The 22,086-nt window shown below is 59.0% G+C and overlaps 1 protein-coding gene and 1 long non-coding RNA gene across 4 annotated transcripts in view; both read right to left on the reverse strand.

The window, feature by feature from the left end:
• Nucleotides 1-7,076: 7,076 nt before the first annotated feature.
• Nucleotides 7,077-9,272, reverse strand: LOC122697627. Its single transcript, XR_006342123.1, has 3 exons — nt 8,497-9,272; nt 7,878-7,967; nt 7,077-7,783 (listed from the first exon to the last, which is right to left on the reverse strand). It is a non-coding gene; the product is annotated as an uncharacterized LOC122697627 (long non-coding RNA).
• Nucleotides 9,273-10,601: 1,329 nt separating this feature from the next.
• RREB1 (ras responsive element binding protein 1) overlaps nt 10,602-22,086 on the reverse strand; it is a 121,297-nt gene continuing 109,812 nt past the window's right edge. For 2 of the 3 annotated variants that reach the window (XM_043908595.1, XM_043908593.1), the window contains exons 11-13: nt 20,528-20,689; nt 15,003-15,803; nt 10,602-13,960 (exon numbers count right to left, since the gene is read on the reverse strand). In XM_043908595.1, coding sequence (XP_043764530.1) covers nt 13,449-13,960; nt 15,003-15,803; nt 20,528-20,689 — 1,475 coding nt within the window. In that variant the 3' untranslated portion in view covers nt 10,602-13,448. The remainder of the gene's footprint in view (nt 13,961-15,002; nt 15,804-20,527; nt 20,690-22,086) is intronic. The other variant, XM_043908596.1, reaches the window with a different exon arrangement.

A 22,086-nucleotide genomic window follows, 5' to 3' on the forward strand; every position in this document is an offset into this window, starting at 1 on the left:
CAGCCTTCTGCACGGCGGGGAGCTCCAGGGAGCGCTCACACCTTCAGCACACGCACAGCCCCACCCCAGAGACCGTAACTGCCTGGGGCCCTCACCGGCTTCCCTGGTGGCTCAGCTGGCAAAGAATCCGCCTGCAATGTGGGAGACCTGGGTTCAGTCCCTAGGTTGGGAAGATCCTCTGGAGAAGGGAAAGGCTCCCCACTCCAGTATTCTGGCCTGGAGAATGCCACGGACTGTATAGTCCATGGGGTCACAAAGAGTCGGACACGACTGAGCGACTTCCACTTAGAATAAGTCTGGAAGCACTCTCTCCCTTCCCTTTTGCCACAGCCTGCCCTCACCCCGAGCGCGTCCACCGACGCTGCGCGCGTCCACCTGGCCTGTGCAGAAACCCCAGCGCCAGCGCCGACCGGCTGGAGGCATGAGGCCCAGAGCTGTGTCCTGGCCACCGCCTGGACCACACAGCCCGCAGGGTCACCCCCGGGGGCTTGGCCTCCGCCTGTGAAAACACACGCTGAGCGGCTGCAACCAGTGGACACGGGGCTAGGTTCTGGAGGGGACACAGCACTGAGTGGCCGCCCCACCGTGTCCTCCAGCCCAGGAGACAGCTCAGCTTAAAAAAAAAAAAAGCGGGGCAGGGGAGGCCAAATATATTCCACTAAATGATCGGAAGGTGGTTCAGCTGATGCTGGGAAAGATGAGGGCAGGAGGAGAAGGGGGCGACAGAGGATGAGATGGTTGGATGGCATCACCAACTCAATGGACAGGAGTCTGAGCAAGCTCCAGGAGACAGTGAAGGACAGGGAAGCCTGGTGTGCCGCAGTCCACGGGGCCGCAGAGAGTCAGACACGACTTAGGGACTGAACAACAACAATGTAGAGAACCCGCCTGCCAATGCAGGACACTTGAGTTCCATCCCTGGGTCGGGAAGATCCCCTGGAGGAGGACATGGCAACCCCCTCCAGGATTCTTGCCTGGAGAATCCCACGGACAGAGGAGCCTGGCGGGCTACAGTCCATGCGGTCACAGAGAGTCAGACACGACTGAGCAGGCGCACACGTGATAAGAGCCGAGCAAGAGACCAGCTGGGGGTGTTGAGCAGGGAGGGCCTGGGGCAGCCCCCTGGGCTGTGTGTGCCCGAGGGACCGTGGGCACAGGGGAGGAGGAGACAGGTGTTGGCCACTGAGAGCCGGCTGACCGTGAGCCCCACCTGAAACACACACGGGGCAGAGAGGGTTTCCGGCCGCTGTGCAGACAGAGGGCATGTGGGTTCTCTGCTTGGAACCCTCCTCTCTTTTCTATCTCAGTCCCCACCCCCGGCCTCAACGATCTCATGCACCCCCAGAACTTCCCTCCCCCAGGACTCAAACGCAGCCGCAGGGCTCACGGTCTCCTGAGCTGCAGACACCCCACCGGACGCAAACTTCCATCCTCCTGGGGACAGCCGCTCCGCCCCGCCCCGTCCTGCCCCCTCCTCCTCTGAGTGACCTTCCCAGTCACTTCTGGGTCCCTGGAGAAGGAGCAGCTGGGGGGTGAGCCGGGGGGCAGAGCCAGAGAAGGTGACTCTGAAGCTGTGCTGGGGCCTGGACGCTGAGCCACCTGCCGCGGGAGCTGGCCCGCGCCGGGTTCTGTCCCTTGCCATCACGGGCTCCTCGAGCAAGAGGACCCACGGCCTCTGGGCCCAGCGGCCAGCTCCTGGCAGCTTCCCCCCGGTGAAAGACCCCCCACCACCCCCCACCCTGCGCCTTTCTGCACCCGGAACCCCTCCCCATCCCCTCACCTGGGCCGGAACAACTTCACTACTTCAGCCCTTTGCTCCTGTGGCCTCCGGCTCCGCTCCGCCCTGCACTCTGCCGCGGGACGTTTCCAGAACCAGCTCTGCTCCAACAACCGCCTTCTTTGACCCCACCTGCCGCCAGGGCCGCATTCCGGACCCTCAACGTGCTCCTCTTGCAGCCCCTCCGAGGGCCATTGGCCACAGCCTTCTCCCCTCACCTCCCGGGCGCCCGCCGGTGGTCACTGAGGCCACCACGTGCCTCCTGGGCCCGCCCCCTCCAGGTGATGCTTTTCAGGCTCCCAGCCTCTTTGAGATCATTGTGGAATCCTTGTGAAACTCGCCTCCAAGAAGCCAGTCTCCACGCTTTTCTTGCTCCCCCAGTTAAACAAAAACTTACACACACACACTGCCACTGGGGTGACTAGGTGGAGCACTGGATATTGGGGGGAGGTGTGCTGCTGGATGCGTGGACGTCTGTCCAGCCCTCAGCCATCAGAGAGGGAGCCCTCGTGTAAACTGCGGTCTGGGTGACAGGCACGCGCAGGGTCCCTCCCGTGGTGGAGGCGTGAGGATGGGGGCGGGTGGAGGATAAAATCACAGCGCCTTCCTCTCACCCCCAGAGCTTTAGCTCCCCCAGGACTCAAATGCAGCTGCAGTGCTCACTGTCCCCTGAGCTGCAGGCATCCCCACCAGGATGCCTGCAAACTCCCCTCCTCCTGGTGACAGCCCCCCGGCCCCGAGTCCTCCTCTGAGCGACTTTTTGAGTCACTTCTGGGTCCCCCGGAGAAGGAGCAGCGTGGGGCTGGGGTCTGAGCCCTGGCGGGCTGCAGCTCGGTGTCAATAAAAGTGAGGAGGTGCTTCCCCCTTTCGGGTTCACCCCTCCCCCCGCCCACCTGGCCCCCAACCCACTGCCCGCCTCTCCTCTGCGGCTGGCGGGTCCCCTGACCCTTTGCTCAGGGTCACAACGTGAGCACCCTTCAGCCCCACCTTCCTCAGCAGGATCCAAACCCTGGAGAATCAGTGCTTAACTTGGGTTGGGGAGTGGGGGGAGCTGGGGTGGGGGGGCTGGGCCTCAGTGTTGATGAGCGGGAAGACAGCTGGGAATGATCTGGAAGGTTCTGGAAGGATGCAGGCCAGGCAGGCCAGCGTTCTGCTGGCTGGTATAGTCCCGAGGCCCATGGGACCCAGGGGACGGTGCACAGGCCATGGGGCACAGGCCGTCCAGGGTAGAGCCAGCTGTCACCAAGGCCAGGGCTGGCCAGGGCCATGGAGGACACGGCAGACCCAGCCTCCCTGGTCCTAACCGAAGAAGCCAGCCCCCGGCTGCTGTGACTGTGCAGAACCCGGGAGAAATATGCTGGGGCTTGAGGTTGGAAGAAAAGTTGTGGCCAACCTAGACAGTTTATTAAAAAGCAGAGACATTACTTTGCAACAAAAGTCCATCTAATCAAAGCTATAGTTTTTCCAGTAGTCATGTATGGATGTGAGAGTTGGACTATAAAGAAAGCTGAGCACCGAAGAATTGATGCTTTTGAACTGTGGTGTTGGAGAAGACTCTTGAGAGTCCCTTGAACTGCAAGGAGTTCCAACCAGTCCATTCTAAAGGAAATCAATCCTGAATATTCATTGGAAGGACTGATGCTGAAGCTGAAACTCCAATACTTTGGCCACCGGATGCGAAGAGCTGACTCATTGGAAAAGCCCCTGATGCTGGGAGGGATTGGGGGCAGGAGGAGAAGGGGACGACAGAGGATGTAATGGTTGGATGGCATCACCAACTCGATGGACATGAGTCTGAGCAAGCTCCGGGAGTTGGTGATGGACAGGGAAGCCTGGCAGTCCATGGGGTCGCAAAGAGTCGGACACGACTGAGTGACTGAACTGAACTGAATTGAAGTTGGGGGGCAACTGCCCAAGACACTCGGTCAGTCTGGTGACCACAGCATTTAGCGGCATCTAGAATGATGAACACTCTCCAGAAGATTTTCACTTTACTTTGCCCAGATCCATCAGAAAAACCACTATTTGTGGCAGCTTTAGCCTTAAGAAATGCATTTCTTAAACAGTGAGACTTGAAAGTTGAAATGACGGCTTGATCCACGGGCTCCACCATGGTTGTTATGAGGCATGAAAACAACACAAACCTCAGGACGGCAAGTCGGGAGGAGGCACCTGCCCCCTGATCTCGGGGCCCAGGTTGGGTTGCAGCTTCTTGGAGCTTCTCTTCCTGAGTGTGGCCTGGCCCCAGGGTCCAGTGGGGTCTCTGTGCTGATACAGGTGGGTGAGTAGCCCCACTGAAGAGGTCAGGCAGGGTGCTTGAAGGAAGGTCCTGGGGCGTTTCCTAGATCTGAGATTTGCTGCAGCCTGGACAATTGGCCTTGAGGTTCCTGAGGCTGGTGGTGGGGGGAAGCTGGTGGGCAGGAGCCTTGGATAGTCTAATCTCTGTGACCCCGTGGACTATACAGTCCATGGGATTCTCCAGGCCAGAATACTGGAGTGGGTAGCCATTCCCTTCTCTAGGGCATCTTCCCAACCCAGGGATCGAACCCGGGTCTCCTGCATTGCAGGTGAATTCTTTATCAGCTGAGCCACAAGAAAAGCCCAAGAATACTGGAGTGGGTAGCCTATCCCTTCTCCAGGGGATCTTCCTGACCCAGGAATCAAACCGGGGTCTCCCATGTTGTGGGCGGATTCTTTACCAGCCAAGCTATCAGGGAAGCCCAATCTCTGGGACAGTGATTTTCAAACTTTCCTGGGCTTCAGAATCCTCTGGGAATTTTCCCTCCTGAGATCCTTTGTTGCTTTTTGGTGGGCAATTTCATCCTAACAAGGCTTCCCATTAGCTGGCCAACCTGGGCAGTTCATTTCACCCTCATCTCTGCTCCAAGGTGACAAGGATTTTTTTTCCTTCCCAGTTCACTGGTGAAGACAAGACAAAATTCATGGGAAAACAAGCTGCAACGTGCAAAGCGTTGTATAAACACGTCCGAGGGTGAGGGAGGAAGGGACATTGGGCTTGACTGAAACAGCAATATTCAATCAATAAAAACAATTCTGAGAAGCAAGATGACTGTTTTAATTCCCCCCACCCCCTTTGCATTTACGGGCTTCCCTGGTGGCTCAGATGGTAAAGCTTCTGCCTGCAATGCAGGAGACCCAGGTTCGACCCCTGGGTCAGGAAGATCCCCTGGAGAAGGAAATGGCAACCCACTCCAGTACTCTTGCCTGGAAAGTTCCATGGATGAAGGAGCCTGGTGGGCTATATAGTCCATGGGGTTACAAAGAGTCGGACACGACTGAGCGACTTCACTTCACCCCTCGAATTTTCCTGCAGCTTCCAGAATCTCCAAACTGAGCAGCATCACTTCTGTCTCACAGAGCGGCGGTCCTGGCAAGAAGGCCTGCAGACCCACTGCAGCCTGGTGGGCCTGGCTCCCTGCGCTGACAGCCGGTGGCGGGCATGGCGGAGGCCGATGTGAAGCGGGCAGGCGGGCACTCCTCCTGTCCTCGGCCTGTGGCTTCCTGCCAAGCGAACTGGGCAAGGAGCGCCCGCTGGTTTCTTATTTAGGACACCGCCTTGGCAGCCAAGAATCGGAGGGGCCGGTTTTACTGTTGTTAGAGAGTAACCTTCAATTTCAAGTTTAAAATTAACCCAGTCCTCTGGCTGCTCCTGGCCGCTCCAGGACCTGGGGGTGGGAAGGGCCCCGGGTGGCCTGGCACCCGGGGCGGGGTGGCGGGTGGCATGCCCCAGGGTCCTGCTCGCTCCTCGGTCCCTGCAAGGGGCCTTTGGGATCTGCGAGTTGGCAGCAGGAATCTCGGGTGGCTGCGTTCAGGCTGCAGTGGGCACGGGGTGGGGTGTGGGGAGGAGCCCCCAGAGGGGCCGGGGTCCGCCCAGTCCTCCGTCCCTAGGATGGGGGCTGGGTTCATGTGGCCCAGCCGTTCAGCTGGTCCCTGAGCTCCGGGGGGGCCGCAGGGCCCACCCCCTCTGGGCGCCCACCTGCACCCCAAGTAGAGAGAACCCGGCTCTGCCTCGAAGGAGGTTGTGACAGGAGGCTGGGCCGGGGGCCCCCCTGAGCTGTGTGTGGGGGGGGGGTCTGAGGGAAGCCGGGGAGCTCACGGGGCCCCCTCGTGGTCTCACCAAAGCTCCAAGGCCACCGCGGGCTGGCCTTGAGCTGGCGGCTCTGGACCACGGAGCAGGGGAGGCCCGCGCTCCGGGACCGCTGTCTGCAGGGAGCGGCTGGCTGGGGTTGAGCGCCTGTGCTTCCCCGTCCCCAGGCGGTAGGACGTGGGGGCCTGGTTTGGGGGAGCTAGGGAAGGCCCGTACTCCCTCCCTGAGGCCGCCGCGGAGGGCAGAGACCCGTGGTTCACGGCCTCTGACGGGGAGACACGCTGCAGGGAGGAGGCGTCCTCAGAGGTAACAAGACCTGAGCGCCTCCCCAGCCCGCGTGTCCACCAGCAGGTCCCGGGCTGAGAACCCCGTGCATTACCCCGTGGGGTCTGCATGGCTATCCCAGGAGGTGGGCACCGTGGTCACCCCCTCCTCAGGGGGCAGGGAGCAGGCAGGAGGCAGCCTCCCGGCCAGACCCAGCTCTCAGCCCTTCCTGCATCCCCCTGCACCCCAGCACAGGGGCGGGCTGCTGCTGCGTCTTCAGGCAGGGGGACCCCCAGACCAGGCGTGCTGCCTTCCGCCTGCCCCCGCATGAGTTCCAGACGAACACCCCCGCGTCTGAGCGCCTGCCTCTCAAGGGCTCCGTTGCTCAGTCGTGTCCAGCTCCTTGCGACCCTGTGAACTGAAGCCCGCCAGGCTCCTCTGTCCACGGGATTCTGCAGCAAGAGCACTGGAGTGGGGTGCCATCTCCTCCCCCAGGGGATCTTCCCCGCCCAGGGATCGAACCTTTGTTTCCCGGGTCTCCTGCATCGGCAGGAAGACTCTTCACCACCAACACCCCTGGGCTGCCCTGGTGGCTCAGACGGTAAAGAATCTGCCTGCAGTACAGGAGACCCAGGTTTGACCCCTGGGTAGGGAAGATCCCCTGGAGGAGGAAATGGCAACCCACTCTAGTGTTCTTGCCTAGAAAACCCCATGGAGAGAGGAGCCTGGGTGGCCTACAGTCCATGGGGTCGCAAAGAGTCGGACACGACTTGGTGACGAAATCACCCACCATTCTGCCTATCAGACCTTCAGTAACAGGGTGTTGAGTAAATTGTCTTTCAAACACGTGATGTTCTTTCTGCTTACACAGGAACCCAGAGCAGCCAAAGTCCCAGAGACAGAAGGTAGGTGGTGGGGGCTGGGGCTGCGGGAGGGTGTCTCATGGGGACCGAGGTTCAGTCTGGGAAGAGGAAGACTTCCGCGGAGGATGGGGGTGACGGCTGCACCACCTGAATGCATTTAATGCCACAGACTTGAGCTCTCGGGAAAAGGCCAAGATGGCAAACTTTATGTAGTTATTCTACCACACCCAAAACAACACATGGTGTGTGAGAAGCAGCAGCAAGAGGGAAGCAGCCCTTAATGCTGTTTCTGGGGATGGGAAGACAGTGAAACAGGCCACATCGGACCTGTGCTGCTTGGACCTACATTTAAAGGCACAGAGGGGCTGACGGGTCTCCCAGTAGGCCAGGAACATGGACCTTGGAGTCAGGCGAGGCAAGGTCAAGCCCAGCCCACCATTTACAGGCCTTGGCTACAGCGATAAGGTCAGGGGCGGGAGGAGTGGGGTGGTGATCGGCAGACAGTGAGGGACGTGTTTGAGTCCCTGACCCCTGTCCGGGGACACGATCAGAAGTCAAGGCCGGGGCCACCAGGGTTAGTGTCCACTTGGCCCATCAAAGCCGGTTCTGTCCAGGAAGAGTGGCCAGGCTGCATCGGGAGCCGGACACCCCAAGGCCTCCCCCGCGCCGGGACAGTCCTGTGTGGATGTGGCGCCCGGGGCTCCAGCTCCCTGTGCTGCCCTGGGTCCTCACTCGTGTCTCAGGGGAGGACGGGGCAGGCAGGACGGACACCTAAGGAGGATGAAGGCTGGGGGTCAGGGTGGTGGGGGGCGGGGGTCACAGTGGGGAGGACGCTGCTGGCCCTCGGGACCCACCCCAGACAGACTCACGTGGCCCTGGCACCAGCCACTTCCTGGGAACAGGGCAGGAAGGACCAAGGACTCGTTTCCTTTCTCTTCTCTTGGCAAGGTACCCTCTACCGTGCATAAGAAAAAAAAGAAACAAAAAAAGGTTACTTTAAAAAAACAAGTGAAGCCTCCTCTTGTGTGAGTTCATTCTGAGCACTGGGGGGCAGGGCTGACCTCTGAACTCTGACCTCTTGCCAGTCTGGGTTCTGACTTGCCCTCCCCTCCTGTTGGCTCCGCTTGAGAACACAGCCTAGACGGGCCCCTTGTCAACACCCGCCCCCCGCCAGCTCCAGGCCGCCTCCTGGGGTCTCCGTGCAGCTCCCCCCCCCGCCCTCGTCCTGGACCCCCTCCCCAGTGCACTCAGGGCCCCCCCAGCTAGGACCCGGCCTCTCCCTGTCCACTCCTGCCACAGCGGCTTCTGCGGGGCCAGGCTGCTCCCAGCACCTTTCCCGCGGGGGCGTCCCCAGGCCCGGCCCTCGGGGTGACTTCCTTGGGGCTGGCAGCCCACCGCCTCAAGGCTACTCTGCCCTTGGACTTGGCCTGCCTCTGCATCTTCCCCGTCTCTTCCATTTCCTGCGTCTCACCGTGAAAACCCACCTTCCGCAGGGAGAGGCCTGTCCTGCCTGGCTCCTCGTTCTGCCCCCCGGGGCCCAGGGCAGCGCCGGGCACACGGCGGAGCCTGCACCTGGCTAACCTGACCCTGGAGAAAAACAAGCAGAAACCGCCCCCGAAGCTCCATGCGGTTCAAGGCCTCAGCCTTGTCTTGATGGGTGCAGAAGCAAAACTGATCTTTACATCTGAACGTCTCTTGCTTCCTCAGCTCTCAGAGGGAAGGTGGACCCGAGGATGGGCTCTCTAATGTGAGGAGGCTGAAGGGGAAGTGGGGCTCGCTGAAGACGGCCTTTGCTTCTCTGGGGCCCCCTGCGCCTGACCGGGCTTCTCTGCAGGGTCAGCGAGAAACCCGAACCCACGTGTTTACACGTCACCCGGAATGCAGAGGCTCACGACAGAGATCGCCCTGAGAGCCCAAGTACAGGCTCTGCCGGGAACGCCCGCTGTGCAGGGCCCGCGGGCTCCCGCCTGCAGGACGAGTCTTCCCCTCCTGCCTGGGGTCAGCAGGACGCTCAGCCCGCGGCGGAGGTGGGCGCCTGGAGGAGGGGCCCGCAGCTCGCTTCCTGGGGAGGGGGTCAGCTCACAACCCCGAGCAGGGGAGGGGACGAGGCAGATGAACTTCATCTCCCCTTCCTAAGGAACAGGCTTGCTCTTCTGAGAGGTCCCATCTCTCGCCTCCGGTAAGCTTCCTTCAGCACCGCCCAGGTCTGTGCCCGACACACAGACACACACAGACACAGACACAGACACGCAGACACACACACAGACACACACACACACGCAGACACACACATACACACACAGACACACACACAGACATACACACAGACACACACACACGCAGACACACACAGACACACACACACACAGACACACACAGACACATACACACAGACACAGACACACAGATGCAGACACACAGACACACAGATACACACACACACACACAGACACACACACACAGACACACACACACACAGACACACACACACACAGACACACACACACACAGACACAGACAGCCACACACACACACAGCCACACACACACACACAGCCACACACACAGACACACAGACACACACAGACACACACAGACACACACACACACACACACGGGCATTTCCTGGAGTCTGCACTCCGTCTTGGGCATCCCATTCCAGAGGGGATGAGCCTGCGCCCTTCACACGACCACGTACGGTCCTGGTTCCCTGCCAGGAACGACCCCATCCGCCAAGAAGCGGGGTGGCTGTCAGCGTGGCTCAGTGACTCCCACGACTGGACAGGTTGGAGGGCTTGCTTCCTGTGAGCTGCTTGTTGTATTACTACAACTCAGGACCCCTCACTGGATCTCCCCACAGTCTCCTGAGACTGGTGTGTGTAATATGGGAGGTGCAGCAGCGGGAGTGGGGGGTCCCCGACAGCGGGACCTGGAGGCCTGAAGGACCCGAGCACTCAGCGCTTGTAACTGTGACATGGTCACCTTGCTGGAAACATCGACAACCAGCTGCCCCGAGCCCCGCTTCCGTCCAAGCTGCTTTGAGATCCACTCTGGGCTTACAGGGTCTGGGCCTTGGCCCTTCGGCGGCTTTGTGACGGCAGATCCTGCAAGCGCGGCTTCTGACCTGCCCGTCCCCCGAGCCCTGGGGCCACCGTGCTGTCCAGGCCCCTGCCCTGTCCACAGCTGCAGGTCTGAGTCCTGGGAGCTCTCCGCCCAGGGGACAGCTCGACCCCGCACACGCACAGCCCGACTGGACGGGGAGGACCAGCACATGCGTCCAGGGGGCGCGGCCCAGAGACACAGCCCCTGGCTTCAGCTGTTGTGAGTCCCGAGGGGCCGCCGCCAACCACTCAGGGCCCCGAAGAGACCCCCTGGGTGGGCGAGCAGGGACGCGGGCCCGAGGCTGAGAGCTGCTGCCTGGGTGAGGGCTCTTGTGGGAACTCCAGGTGCCCAGCGGGCAGCAAGCAGGCCTGAGGTTCCCCCACTCCCCGCCCGGACGCCCAAGCCCACCCCCCACAGGCAGCAGCGTGAGTGGGGGACGAGCCGACAAGACCACAGCAAATCAGAGGACGGCCACGGGACCGGCAACCTGCCGTTTTTAAAATATAACATTTATTGCTTTTAGATGGTTTGATACAGAACAGCGTTTCTTCTCATTTTGAATTTGGAAGTACTATACAACTGGATACAAAGAGGAACGAGAAGTACCAAAACTGAACTTGTGATTCTCTGTTCATGTGGCATAAACCAGTTTTGTACGTAACATGTAGCAGCAGTTTTTTAAGTTCCCTTTAGAAAAATATGAATTCTACACATTTATTATTGTTTCCTGTTTAATGCATGGGCTGAAATCACCAGGATCAACTTCCTTCTGGAGGAAAGAGAGGAACAGAGCGTGGAAAGAACGGTGAAACTTTCTGAAACAAACAGGCATCCGACTGCCACACGGCTTCCCCGGGGGGCTGGGGGGGGGGGGGCGGGAAACAGCCTCGGGTTTTTGTTTTCACAGCCGGGAGTTTCATGTAGTGATTGAATCTCAGCATCGTGTTCATAAATCAAAGAGAAAAAACAAAAGAGAGAAACTTGCACCTCAAAAAACTTTTCAGAAGATCCATATATATATATTTCTTTTTTTTTTTTGTAAAAGCCCTGAGAGAAGGAGAAAAAGAATCAAACAAAATGTATAGGAACATTAGCTGGACATGCAAACTAAGCTATGATTCACCCAGAGTTTAAACAAATCACAAATTTCACAGTTTAATATTGGGGGAGGGGACAGAACAACAAACAAATGATACATCTTTCAACCTCACTAATAAAATGTGGCAAGACCTTATCGACTACGAGGGTACAGATGAAGGCTAAATAAAGCTTTAAATCAATAGTGATTATTGCGAGCGGCAGCCTTGGCCGCGGTGCCGGGCTGGTTCCGGCTACATCTCACCCCAGCACATAGTTAACTCGTGGCTTCTCCCCACAACGTTCCGAGTTTTAGTGTGGAGAGCTGCAAAGGAAAACAAAACACCCAAATAATAATAATAACAACGAAAATAACAACAATCGTCATAAAAAATTAAGGGATGAATGAACTGGTTTTAGGTAAGCACACCACACTTGATGTGAAGTTGATATGGGGTTGGGGTGGGGGGTGGGGGTCATTGGTTCTGATTCGTCTTCACCTAAAGTAAATAAAACCTCATTTTGAAACTGGTTCACACATCCCTAATACAGTTAAAAATCTTAATATACCTCAACCTTTCTCCTTTCACATGCAAAGATACCGCTTTTTCATCATGTCAAGAACACGCAGCTTCCTTTGAAGTCTGGGCAGTTGGATTTTGGCCACCAGGAGTGGGTGAGGAAGTGGAGGGTGGGGGGGTGGGGGGGGTTCCCTGTGGTGGGCACAGGTCTGAGGACAGAGGAGCCCTGGGTCCCAGGGGGCCTGAGGCACTGAGGCTGGGGGGTCCCAGGGGGTCCTGGCTAGAGGACAGGCCGCTGAGCACAGCCCAGCTACAGTAGGGTCAGTTTCCAGTCACTGCTGGCAGCTACAGTGAGGGGGTCTATTGCCTGCATACGATGCTCACGGAAAGAAAATCCACCTCTGCGCGCCCAGGGGCTCGGGCGCCTCAGAAACCGGAGACGTGTTTATCTTCAAGCACCAACCCCAGATTACAGGAAGGTAAACATACACCTATTCTTCCTCTTCCATCTCGCATGTGCAGTTTTGTTACCAGTAGTAGAATTCCCTCGCTCTGCAAAGGATGGGGGGCGCAGGCGGGCGAGGCCTGGGCTGGGTTTGGCAGGAAGACCTGGCAAGCGACAGGTCCTGCCGCCCGGCTTCCCTGGAGGCCCCGGTGCCCACCGCACCTCCTCTCCCCTCCCCGCTGCCCCCCGGCACCCCCTGGGGTGGGTGGAGGACTGCGGGGCCCCTGCTGGGTGCTGCAGTCACAGAAGAGAGGCGTGTCTAAGTACAGTAGAAGAGCTGCCGCCCCAGGGGGCCTGGCAGAGGCTGCGGGCGGACACTCACACGGGGGGCCCAGGCGGGGGCGGCCCAGGTCTCCCAGGACAAATATTGCCCATTTGTTTCTGCTGACTGCAGAGACCAGCAAACTGATGAACTACAAATAATAATAATAATAATAATATTATTAATACATATACCGAAAAGGGTGGGGGGGGGGGGAGGAATCAGATATATGACATCTATGCATGTTTTCCGCTGGTTCAGTTGCCAGGGGGACTCTCCTCTGTCTGGAAACTGTAGCAGTAATGGCATGTCTAACGCTGAGAGAGTGGGAACGTGTACCAGGTCGAAGCTAGAATCTTTCCTGGTTTTGGCTTGAACCAAATTGGAAACCTTCATCAACCACGTCCTGCAGTACACCGAGGACCAAATTACAGCTCCACCATGTAGCAAACAGAAAAAAAAAGTCTATTTGAGAAATGAGCATCTTATCCACATTTCCTCTGGGAATTTACATGAAATTCACATCACTTTCTTCCAGTTATTGGCCATAGGTATCCAAGGGCATGTTTGTTTGTTTGTTTTTCTTCTGTTTCCAGCTCACAGAACAAATGTGACTATCACAGATTCGCAAAAACAAGCTCACACACACCAAGACAGAAGGTAATGTTAATGCTTAAATGAAAAGGTCCTCTCCAAATAATTCATTAAAATATTTGCTTTGTTTTTCAAAAAGTCATTTTGGAAACACAACACCCAGGACGACACCAGGGGCTGTAAGTAGTTAAGGCACTCGAATCGCTGGTGCGGCCCTTCCCCCGCGGTCTGTAAGGCGATGGCACCCGGGGGGCAGCCAACCCCTCTCTCTCCAGCCCCCCAACAGCCGAGGGGCACTGAGGGCACCTCAGGAAGCGGATTCAGGGCGCTTTGCTCTGCTGGCTCTCGTCTGCGTGCTGGGGGGCGGGCCGGGTCGTCATTCCAGGCCCAGGAGCGAGGCGCTGTCGGCAGTGGGCAGGAGGGGGTGGGCGGGCCTGCGGCCTGGCAGCTCTAGCAGGTCCTGCACGAGGCCTGAGGGGCTCTCCCGGCCGGGGTCGCCCTGGGGCGCCGGCTCCCGGGGGCTGCCGGAGGCTGCGGCCCTGGGCGTGCTCCTGCCGGCCGCGGCCTGGCTGGCCCCCGCCGTCCGCGCCGCCGCCCGCTCCTCCCGGCGGCCAGCGTCCTTGGCGGCCAGGCTCTCCCTCCGGCTCCGTGTGAGCGCCACGTGGGCGCTGGCGTGCAGGCCCGCATCTGCCTCGCCCTCCGACGCAGGGTGGGCGCCGCTGTGGGCGGACTCGCTCTCACTGTCCTCCTCAGCGCGCTCTTCCCGGTCGCTGTCCTTGCCGTGGTGCTTGGTGTGCCGGGCTTTCTGGTGGACCCGCTGGTGGCGCACCAGGCTGTGCTTCAAGGTGAAGGTCCGCTCGCAGGTCTGGCACTTGTAGGGCCTCTCTCCTGCGGAACCGAGAGGGATTCAGGGCTGTGAGGCTGGCTGCCGGCGCACACTGCCAGCTCTGCCCAAGGCGCAGCAAAGACCCAAGGGGTGGCATGGTGGGCCGGTCGAGCCCCCCACCCGCTCACAGGAGCCTCCTCTGTCCTAATCACAGCACAGGATGGGGAGCAGGGCCGCATAGAGCGTCTCCTCAGCCGTGGTCCAGACTGCTTTCTCACCCCCGATCTGGGACCCTTGGGCACACAGGCGCCGGACAGGGCCCCGAGGAAGGGCGGCGCGGTGGGCCCCAGGGCTGGCCCCATGCGGAGTCAGAGCTGCAGACGCCCTGCTCCCGGACGCGGAGCAGTTGAGGGAACCGCCTGCCCGGAGCCCACGAACACCTCTGCTGGGAGCCCAGTGCAGGGCCACGGGGAGGGGAGGAAAGTGGAGACCAAGACGCCAGGGTGTCTTCCTGCTCGGTAGGGCGAGGTGTCCTGAGCACGTCCAGCCCTCCTTTCTACCCAAGCAGTCGCCCCTGCGGGGGGGTTTGCGGCCTCAAGCCCAGAGGTGGTGGCTTCCAGGAGGAGCGAGACTGTGCCAGGGCAGTAAACAGGTGCCCATCCCGTTCAGCCCCATCAACCTGGCGGCTGCATGGCCAACTCAGCACCTGCTGGCTGACGGGCACCCCCGGTGCCTCCCTGCAGATACCTGGGCAACCACAGCCAGCTGGCCGGCACACCCAGGAGCGCCCCGCACAGGCCTGGGCAATGAGCCCTGCCCAACGCCTGCCTCACTGCAGCTTCCTGGGCCACCCTGCAGCGCTTCCTGACACCCGTATTCTTCTGGAAGCTTCTAGAAGACAAGGACAGCCACCACCCCCTTTCTAGAGATAGGGTGACTGAGGTGCAGAGGGCAAGAGCAGGAGGCTCTGGAAAACACTACCGCGGCAGCCCGGGGGTGCTGAGAGGACGAGCCTTCTGCGCGCCCTGTGTGCCCGGGGCCGCAGCCGCCAGCTGTGTCCCTGCTCCCCGCCCCCCTCCCCCCGAGCCTGCCCCGTGCCCTCACCTGTGTGCGACCTCATGTGCCGGGTCAGGTCCTGCAGGGACCAGAACCTCTTGCTACACACGCTGCACACCTTCTTCCTCTTATCCGCCTTGCTGGCTGCGCTCCTGGGCACGTCTATCTTTGGCTTCTTGTCATCGTCACTCTTCTCCAGGGGTCTCTTCTCGGCGGGGCCCTCCCCATCCCCGTCCCCGTCCGAGGGGCCCTCAGCCGCCTCGCTCTGCTTCTCCGCCAGGGCGTCAAGCGTGGCCTCCGCCTCGGCAGGGGGCTCGGGGGCGGGGGGCTCAGGAACAGCTGGGGGCGGCCCCTCTTGCTCCCGCGGGGGCGCGCTCTCGTCGCTGGGCTCCTCGCGGTCGTGGGCCTTGCGGTGGCGGCTGAGGGTCCCGAGGAACTTGAAGCTCTTGCCGCACACGTGGCAGGCGTGCTTGTGGTCCTGAGCGCCTGCCTCACCCTCGGCCAGCTTGAAGCCCATCAGCGTGTTGGCGAGGTTGAGGTCCAGGCTCTTGTTGCTGACTGTGTCCTCCTCGGGGCCGTCGGCGGCCTCGGCCGGCTCCTCCTCCGCGCACTCCTCCTCCCCTTCCTCCTCCTCCGCGGGTTGCGTGTCCTCCTCCTCTGGCTGCACGTCCTCCTCTGCCACCACCTGCTCCGCCTCCTCCTGCGTGCCCCCCGGGGGGTCCTCCCGGGCCGGGGCTGCGGCCGGGCTGGGCTCTGATGCGCCGTCCGCGATCGGCACGGGCGGCTCCCGGGCGGTGAGGTCCAGCACTTCGCTGCCTGCCACCGAGGCCTCTGCGTCCGACTGGCTGTCTGCGAAGCAAGCACGGGGCAGGCTGAGACCTGGGTCCACAAACACACCCCTTCCGAGGGCTCGCCCATGACCCACCCCTCGGGGCCTGTCTCCCAAACCCGAGCAAGGGTTTCTCTCACCCGAATCCTCGTCACCCCTTACATCCCCCAGGCGTATCTGAGGTTATTTTTAAAACGGAGCCTCCACCGGGCACACACACAGGCTGGGGTACCAGGCTGCCTGTGCCCACGACCCCTGCCCTCCCCTCCACCCACTGGAACACACAGGGATGCTCCGGGTCCCCAGGGGCGGGCGAGCGGCTCAGGGCAGCCAGACAGAAAGGACCGCGAGAGGACAGCGGGCGCATTCCAGAGACTCGCAGCGCGAGCGAGGTTGAGGAAGCCGAGCGGGAGGAGTTATTTTCCAGAGCAGAGAGCCGTATACACATGCAGCATACAAAGGACCACCCCCCACCACGGGATCTGGGGAGGGGCTCACAGGACGTGGCCCAGAGCAAGTGCTCGGTGCCTGTGGCCCGCACGCTCCCGCCTGCCGGCTGGTCTCCAGGACAGCTCGCGGGCAACAGGAGACACATGCACACCTGTCTGCACACCTGCGGGCCCCCTGGCTGCTGTCGGGACCCGGGTAGGGAGCAGAGACGTTTCCTGTCTCTCGACTGGTTCCTACCTGTCCACTCTCCACAGCAAAACCAGATGTGGACAGTCCGCTGGTTTCTATCGGCCTTCTTAAGGGCTGGCCCCCTGGGAACACTGTCGACACCCAAGAGATGACGGTATTGATCAAAAGCACCATCTCCTCGCCATTCTGGTTGAACAAGGTCTTAGCCCCTTTTCCATCATGAGCTCTGACGGTGAAGCTAAAGCTTGCCGAGCCCAACTTTTAACTACAGGTGCAATGGCTGGGGTGCCGCTGCGGCAGCAGGCTGACGGAACCCACTCTTCTGTGGCACTACACGGCTCGCGCCGCCCTCACAAGGCCCGTTCTCGAGCCCGGGTTCACACACCAAACCTGCCCCCCCTGCCGTGCGCAGACCGGCACCACGCCGGCCTGAGGTACAGGCTCTGTGATCTCCCATCGGGGCAGCTCTAGGCCTGCCGCGAAGCAGAGGCATCAGCCCCACCAAGGCCCGCTACACATGGCTCTCCCGCTTCCTTCTCTCCATTGGTTTCACTCTGACTACGTTTTTGGCAGCCACTGTGCAATATCTCAGAAGCTTTCAGAAGGAAGCAAGTAATTGTGGGGTGAGTATAAACTTTCTGAGAATAAATGGCTTTTGGCAATTACCCAAAAGATTAAAGACTCCCGAGATACATATATATATATATATATATACACACACACAGATACACACACATATATATATATACACACACCTCCACACCAACATCTAGGCCATTTTCCAAGGAAAAATCAGATGCTCATTTTCTTTAATTGCTCAGAGAGCACCTTTTAAATGGATTTTGGTGTAAACTTCAAAATAAAAAAGTACAGAATACTTGGTTTCCTATTTATTTATTGGTTCAGTGAGTAGTTACACTAAAACCAAAGGGGCGGGGGGAAGGCCAAGGGGTGTATGTGTGTGTCTGGTTGCTTATATCTGTCCCAGTACATTCTAGGCTGTTCCCCTAATCACTGTTTTCTTTTTCACCAAAAGAACATGGGTTTTTTAAAATTTGACTGCAGTAGAATATATTTAAGATGATAAACTAAGTGAATTCTGAAACCAAACCCAAGTCAGTATACTCAGATCAGCGTTCGGACCGCGGGGCCTTCCTCAGGGGGGGAGATGGAGCTCTCTGAAGGCAGCGGAGGCCAGCTGGCTTCCTCTGGGGAGCTTGGCGCCTTCTGCCCGACGTCCACCAGAGGGCGTTTTCAGTAGGGCAGCCGGGCCCTTCCAGTTGCAAGCCACTCCAGGAGTTTTCTTGGCAATCCTCGGGCACAACGGACTTAACCTCTTGGGTCTTGTGGCTGCGCAATGTACAAGGCCAGGCCCTACGCTGACCTCGCCCTCCCCAAATGCAGGCGGCTGAGCTGGTGACTTTTGTAAGCCATGCAGCTTTAAACATTTTCTGTTCCTGTCAGCCAGGCCCTTGTTTGACACAAATCTAAGAAAACTGCTAGAGGAAGCAGACAGACTCTGAAGGCACTCGTAGATAAGAACTCCAAAGCTCCTCCCGTGTGAGAGTGGAGACCTCCGCGTCAGGCCAACAAGTACACGTCTACTGCTTCTGAGGAATCTCATGCTCTCCAACTGAGTTGACAACCTACACCTAAATATCCATCTGCCTGGGCAGGGGCGCGTGCGGCGGGGAGGAAGGGGCCTGGCCCATGCGGGCACGGGGGGGCGCTTCAGGGCAGCAAAGGGGGCAACAGTTTCAAAACGTCCATGCTGGGGAGCTCCCTGGATTTGATTGCAGTGGGCCCTGGTTCAATCCCTGGTCAGGAAAGTTAAGATTCCAAACGCCACACAGCACGGCCAAAAAACCCAAAAAACTTCACGCTCACATTGATTTCAAAAATCACCCACAGGTGCCCACAAACAGGGAGGCTGTGACAAGCATCACCTGAGGAAGACCCAGGAGCATCCTCCGCGAGGACGAAGTGCCCCTCAGTCTCAGCCTGGCTCTGAATGATCAACACGTCCCTTTCAGCTAACATTGCCCCATCCCAGCACTGTCCGCGTTCCTCTGGGGAAAATCTAGGGCACACTGCTGTGAGAGACCTTCTGTGCTTGAGAAAGTCAGACCTACGTTGCAAAACATGTTCTGGGATTTTCAGAAAATGCAACCTAGGCATATAAACCTAGAAATCCCTCAAGAACGGCCTGGGTCGTTTCCTGCCTTTGTGTTTTCATGGTTTTTCTCCAAAGCCTGACTTTTAACTTCATGGGAAGGAGCCTGAGAGAAACCTGCACCCTCCATCGCCCTCACCTGGTTTGAAAAGCTCTCAAAAGCAGCAAACTCCCGCTCCACGACCCTCCTCCTCTCCTCTCCGTCTTATCTCTCAGCCCTCTTTCTCACCGCGGACCATGACCACAATTACACCAAACCTCTGTTTTCTCTACGCTGGTTTCTCGTTACGACTCTCACTGAATTTTCTTTTTCCAGAAGCTTTGTCCCTTAAAGGGAACCAGCACACTCTCCTGGCAGGGTGGGGGTGAGGAGGCCGCTGTGAGACTCGGAAAAACCAAACCCAGGACTGCAGTTTGTAAAACAAGTACCCCCACCGGGAAGACATGGAGCTGCCCCCAGGCCACACGAGCTTCGTGTCTGCAGGAGCCCTGGTTTGGGTGCTTCCTGGTCACACAGCTCAAGATGCTGAACCCAAAGTGTACATCGTGGCTGTTACACTTTAAGATTCATCTGCCAGTGTGGGGGCCAAGGGCGCCCCGCAGCCCCCTGGGGACCTTGATGGGCTGTGAGAGTGGGGCCAGGCAGAACCTGACGTGGCAGCTGAAACTCAAGACACTGGGAGGGCCGTCCCAGCGAAGCTGCGCCTTGCCAGCCCAGCGGCCAGCTTCGCGGGGTGAACGGCAGGTCACCCAGCACCATGGGCCCGAGGGCAACAGTCACAGCAAGACTCCGTGGGCGCCCGGACCCCTCTCCAACTCGAAGATCCCCGCCACTCACGTGGGCCTGGAAGCTGGAAGGGGTGTACCCTCCACCAGGAGAGGGTCTGACCACGGCCAAGGGCGTGGCCAGGGCTGATCCGGCCGGTCTCACTGGCTGGGGGGTGGTGTGTGGCCCTAGAGGAGGTTCCGTATCGACCCCCCCCCTTCTCTGCGCCCCTCCCTGTCTCTGACAACAGGAAGGAGGCGGCCAGGGGCGGGGGCTGGAGCCGGCCCTCCAGTCCATGCTCACTCACAGAAGAGGGGGACCCGCGCCCCAGTCAGTCTGCAGAAGCATGGGACACAGTGAAACACTAGGAAACACTAGGAAAACACACTTGGGGCGGGAATCTCCTCGGCTTCAAAAAATGGGGGAAAGTCAAGCTTTCGCGATCTGTCAAACTGAACCCACACCTGCAACCACTTACTCAGCACCAGCCAAGCAGCCCCGCGTCTGAGTCACCCACAGGCAGCCGGTGCTTGGTTTTGTTTTGGGGGCGACGGACACAAACCCCCAGCGGCTGGAGATAACGGAAGGTACTGAACAGAGAACATGAGTAAATAGAGAAGCTGGAAGGGAAAAGGTGGCGGGAGACGCACGGGCAGCCGTTAATTGCTCTGGAGGGCTGGAGGAAGGAAGCGCGTATCAGCACACGAGAATAATACCCGGATTCGGAGCAAGCGGAGATGGGATTAAAGAAAGGACATGCACAGTGCTTTCTCAAACAAGACCAAGGTTTTTACTGGGAAGAGAGTTATTGAAAAGAAAACACCACGCCTGGCCGGCCCCTCCCCATGGGGGGCGGGGCATCGCGGATTCCTGCAGGACCTTCCCAGCGGGCCCATCCCCGCCCGGTAGGACGCGGCCCCGCTGGGGTTTCCGAAACCACCACCAGCCCAGCGCTTTCACATCCCTCTCAGACGTGTTCCTACAAAGAGCGGGACTGTGTACCCTCCCGCACCGCCCAGCTCTAGGGGGCAAAGGGCACGAACCGGCGTCTGGGGGGAGGGCAGGGAAGGTCAGACCTTCCCCAGCAGCTGGGACACGCGGGCTCCTGAAGAGAAAGGGAGGCCGGGCGGCTAAGGGCGCCCCTCTCCACCGCCTGGAGGCACTACCTGTGCTATCACGGGCTCCATCACTCTCTTTTGACTGGGGGATAAGCCCGTTTCTTCTCAGGGAACAGGCAGTAACTCCGTGTTTGCGCAACTGGTGTCGTTCACAGTTAGATTTGGTGGAAAAGAAGGCACCGCATTTTTGACAAGGGAAGGGTTTCTGACCTGAATCAGGGGAAAAAAAATACATATTTACCTGGCTTTCTACTGCAGCGAAAAAGGAAAGTCTGCTTCCGCTTCCTTCTCCGGGGATCACTGGCATTGGTTCCCACCCCCCACCCCTTTCAAGAAAATAAAACACATTAAGAAGTATACAGGGAGAACATCAATAACGCAAATGATCATCTTCCCTCATCCTGAGTAGGATAAGTTATTTGTCTTTAAAATACTGAAAGTTAACAATGAAAGCAAGACACATATCTTTAAGTCTCACAATTAAAAAAAAAATCTTACGTGATAACAAGAACAGAGTTGAGAGGAGGGGTGTGTGCAGGACGCCACTTGTGCCCAACACCCCGAGGATGCCCGTGTGGCATCCCCAGCCTGGCAGCACCGCAGATGCGGGGAACCCAGCGGGATGGAGGGCCATCTTGAACCCCAGGGGGTCTCCGGGGGTCTGACCTGCCCACCTGGACAGGAAGAGCTGAGTCCTCGAATTCCCAGGGTGCCTCCCGTCCGACCTCTGCTCAAGGCTCCTGTGGCTCTAGCCAGCGAGACGGGGGAGGTTCTGCCCCCTTGCTTTACACTTGTGCCAGTGGGAGATGAGGGGCCAGCAGGGCCGAGTCTCCCCAGAGACCACGTGCTCCACCCAGCACCCCGAGTGTGAAGAAGCTGGGTCACCGAGCGCCCCCCAACCTGCCTGTCCCAGCTGCTATCTGCTGTGACCAGCACCCCCTCCTTCCATTAGGAGTCCTTCTGCAGGCTCCATAGCACCTGATCCTGCGCCTGCAAGGATGGACGCGCGGCAGAGACAGGGCAGAGCCTGAAGACAAAGAGAAGGAGAGAGGAGGTGGGCCGGGGAAGGGAGGGGGTGGGCTTCAGGGCGTGGGGCTGTGCTACTGTCTACTGCCTCACTGGCATCCTCTGCTTTCCCCAGCTGCCATGTTCCAAGGTCTCAGCTTCTGAGGTCACTGGGAAAAGGCTTTATGTAGCAACAAACAGGACTCACTGCTGTCTCATGACCCCAGGGCTGCCCTGGTCGGACACACACACACACACACACACACACACCCCGGTCAGACAGACAGACAGATCACACACACACATACCCGCAAGACACAGCAAGCAGGCAGTCAGTCAGCACTGCTCCCTTGACCCGCTGATGGGGGCTGGCCTTCCATTTAGGTTCCGAGGCGCATCACCAGGCCCCAGGGGAATGGACAACACGGGCCTGGCGCCCGGGATTCCCAGGACGGGAAGGACTCACACCACCCGAATCCACACACCCCAAGTTTGAGCATCAGCTGTAACCAAAGAAAGGGACGTCCACTCCCTTCTGAGAGATGGTTCCAGACAGCTGATAGAGGTTTTTAAACACAGATGTCTAGAACCATCAGAGACAG

The sequence above is a fragment of the Cervus elaphus genome, chromosome 7, assembly GCF_910594005.1.
Source record: "Cervus elaphus chromosome 7, mCerEla1.1, whole genome shotgun sequence".
Taxonomy (NCBI): domain Eukaryota; kingdom Metazoa; phylum Chordata; class Mammalia; order Artiodactyla; family Cervidae; genus Cervus; species Cervus elaphus.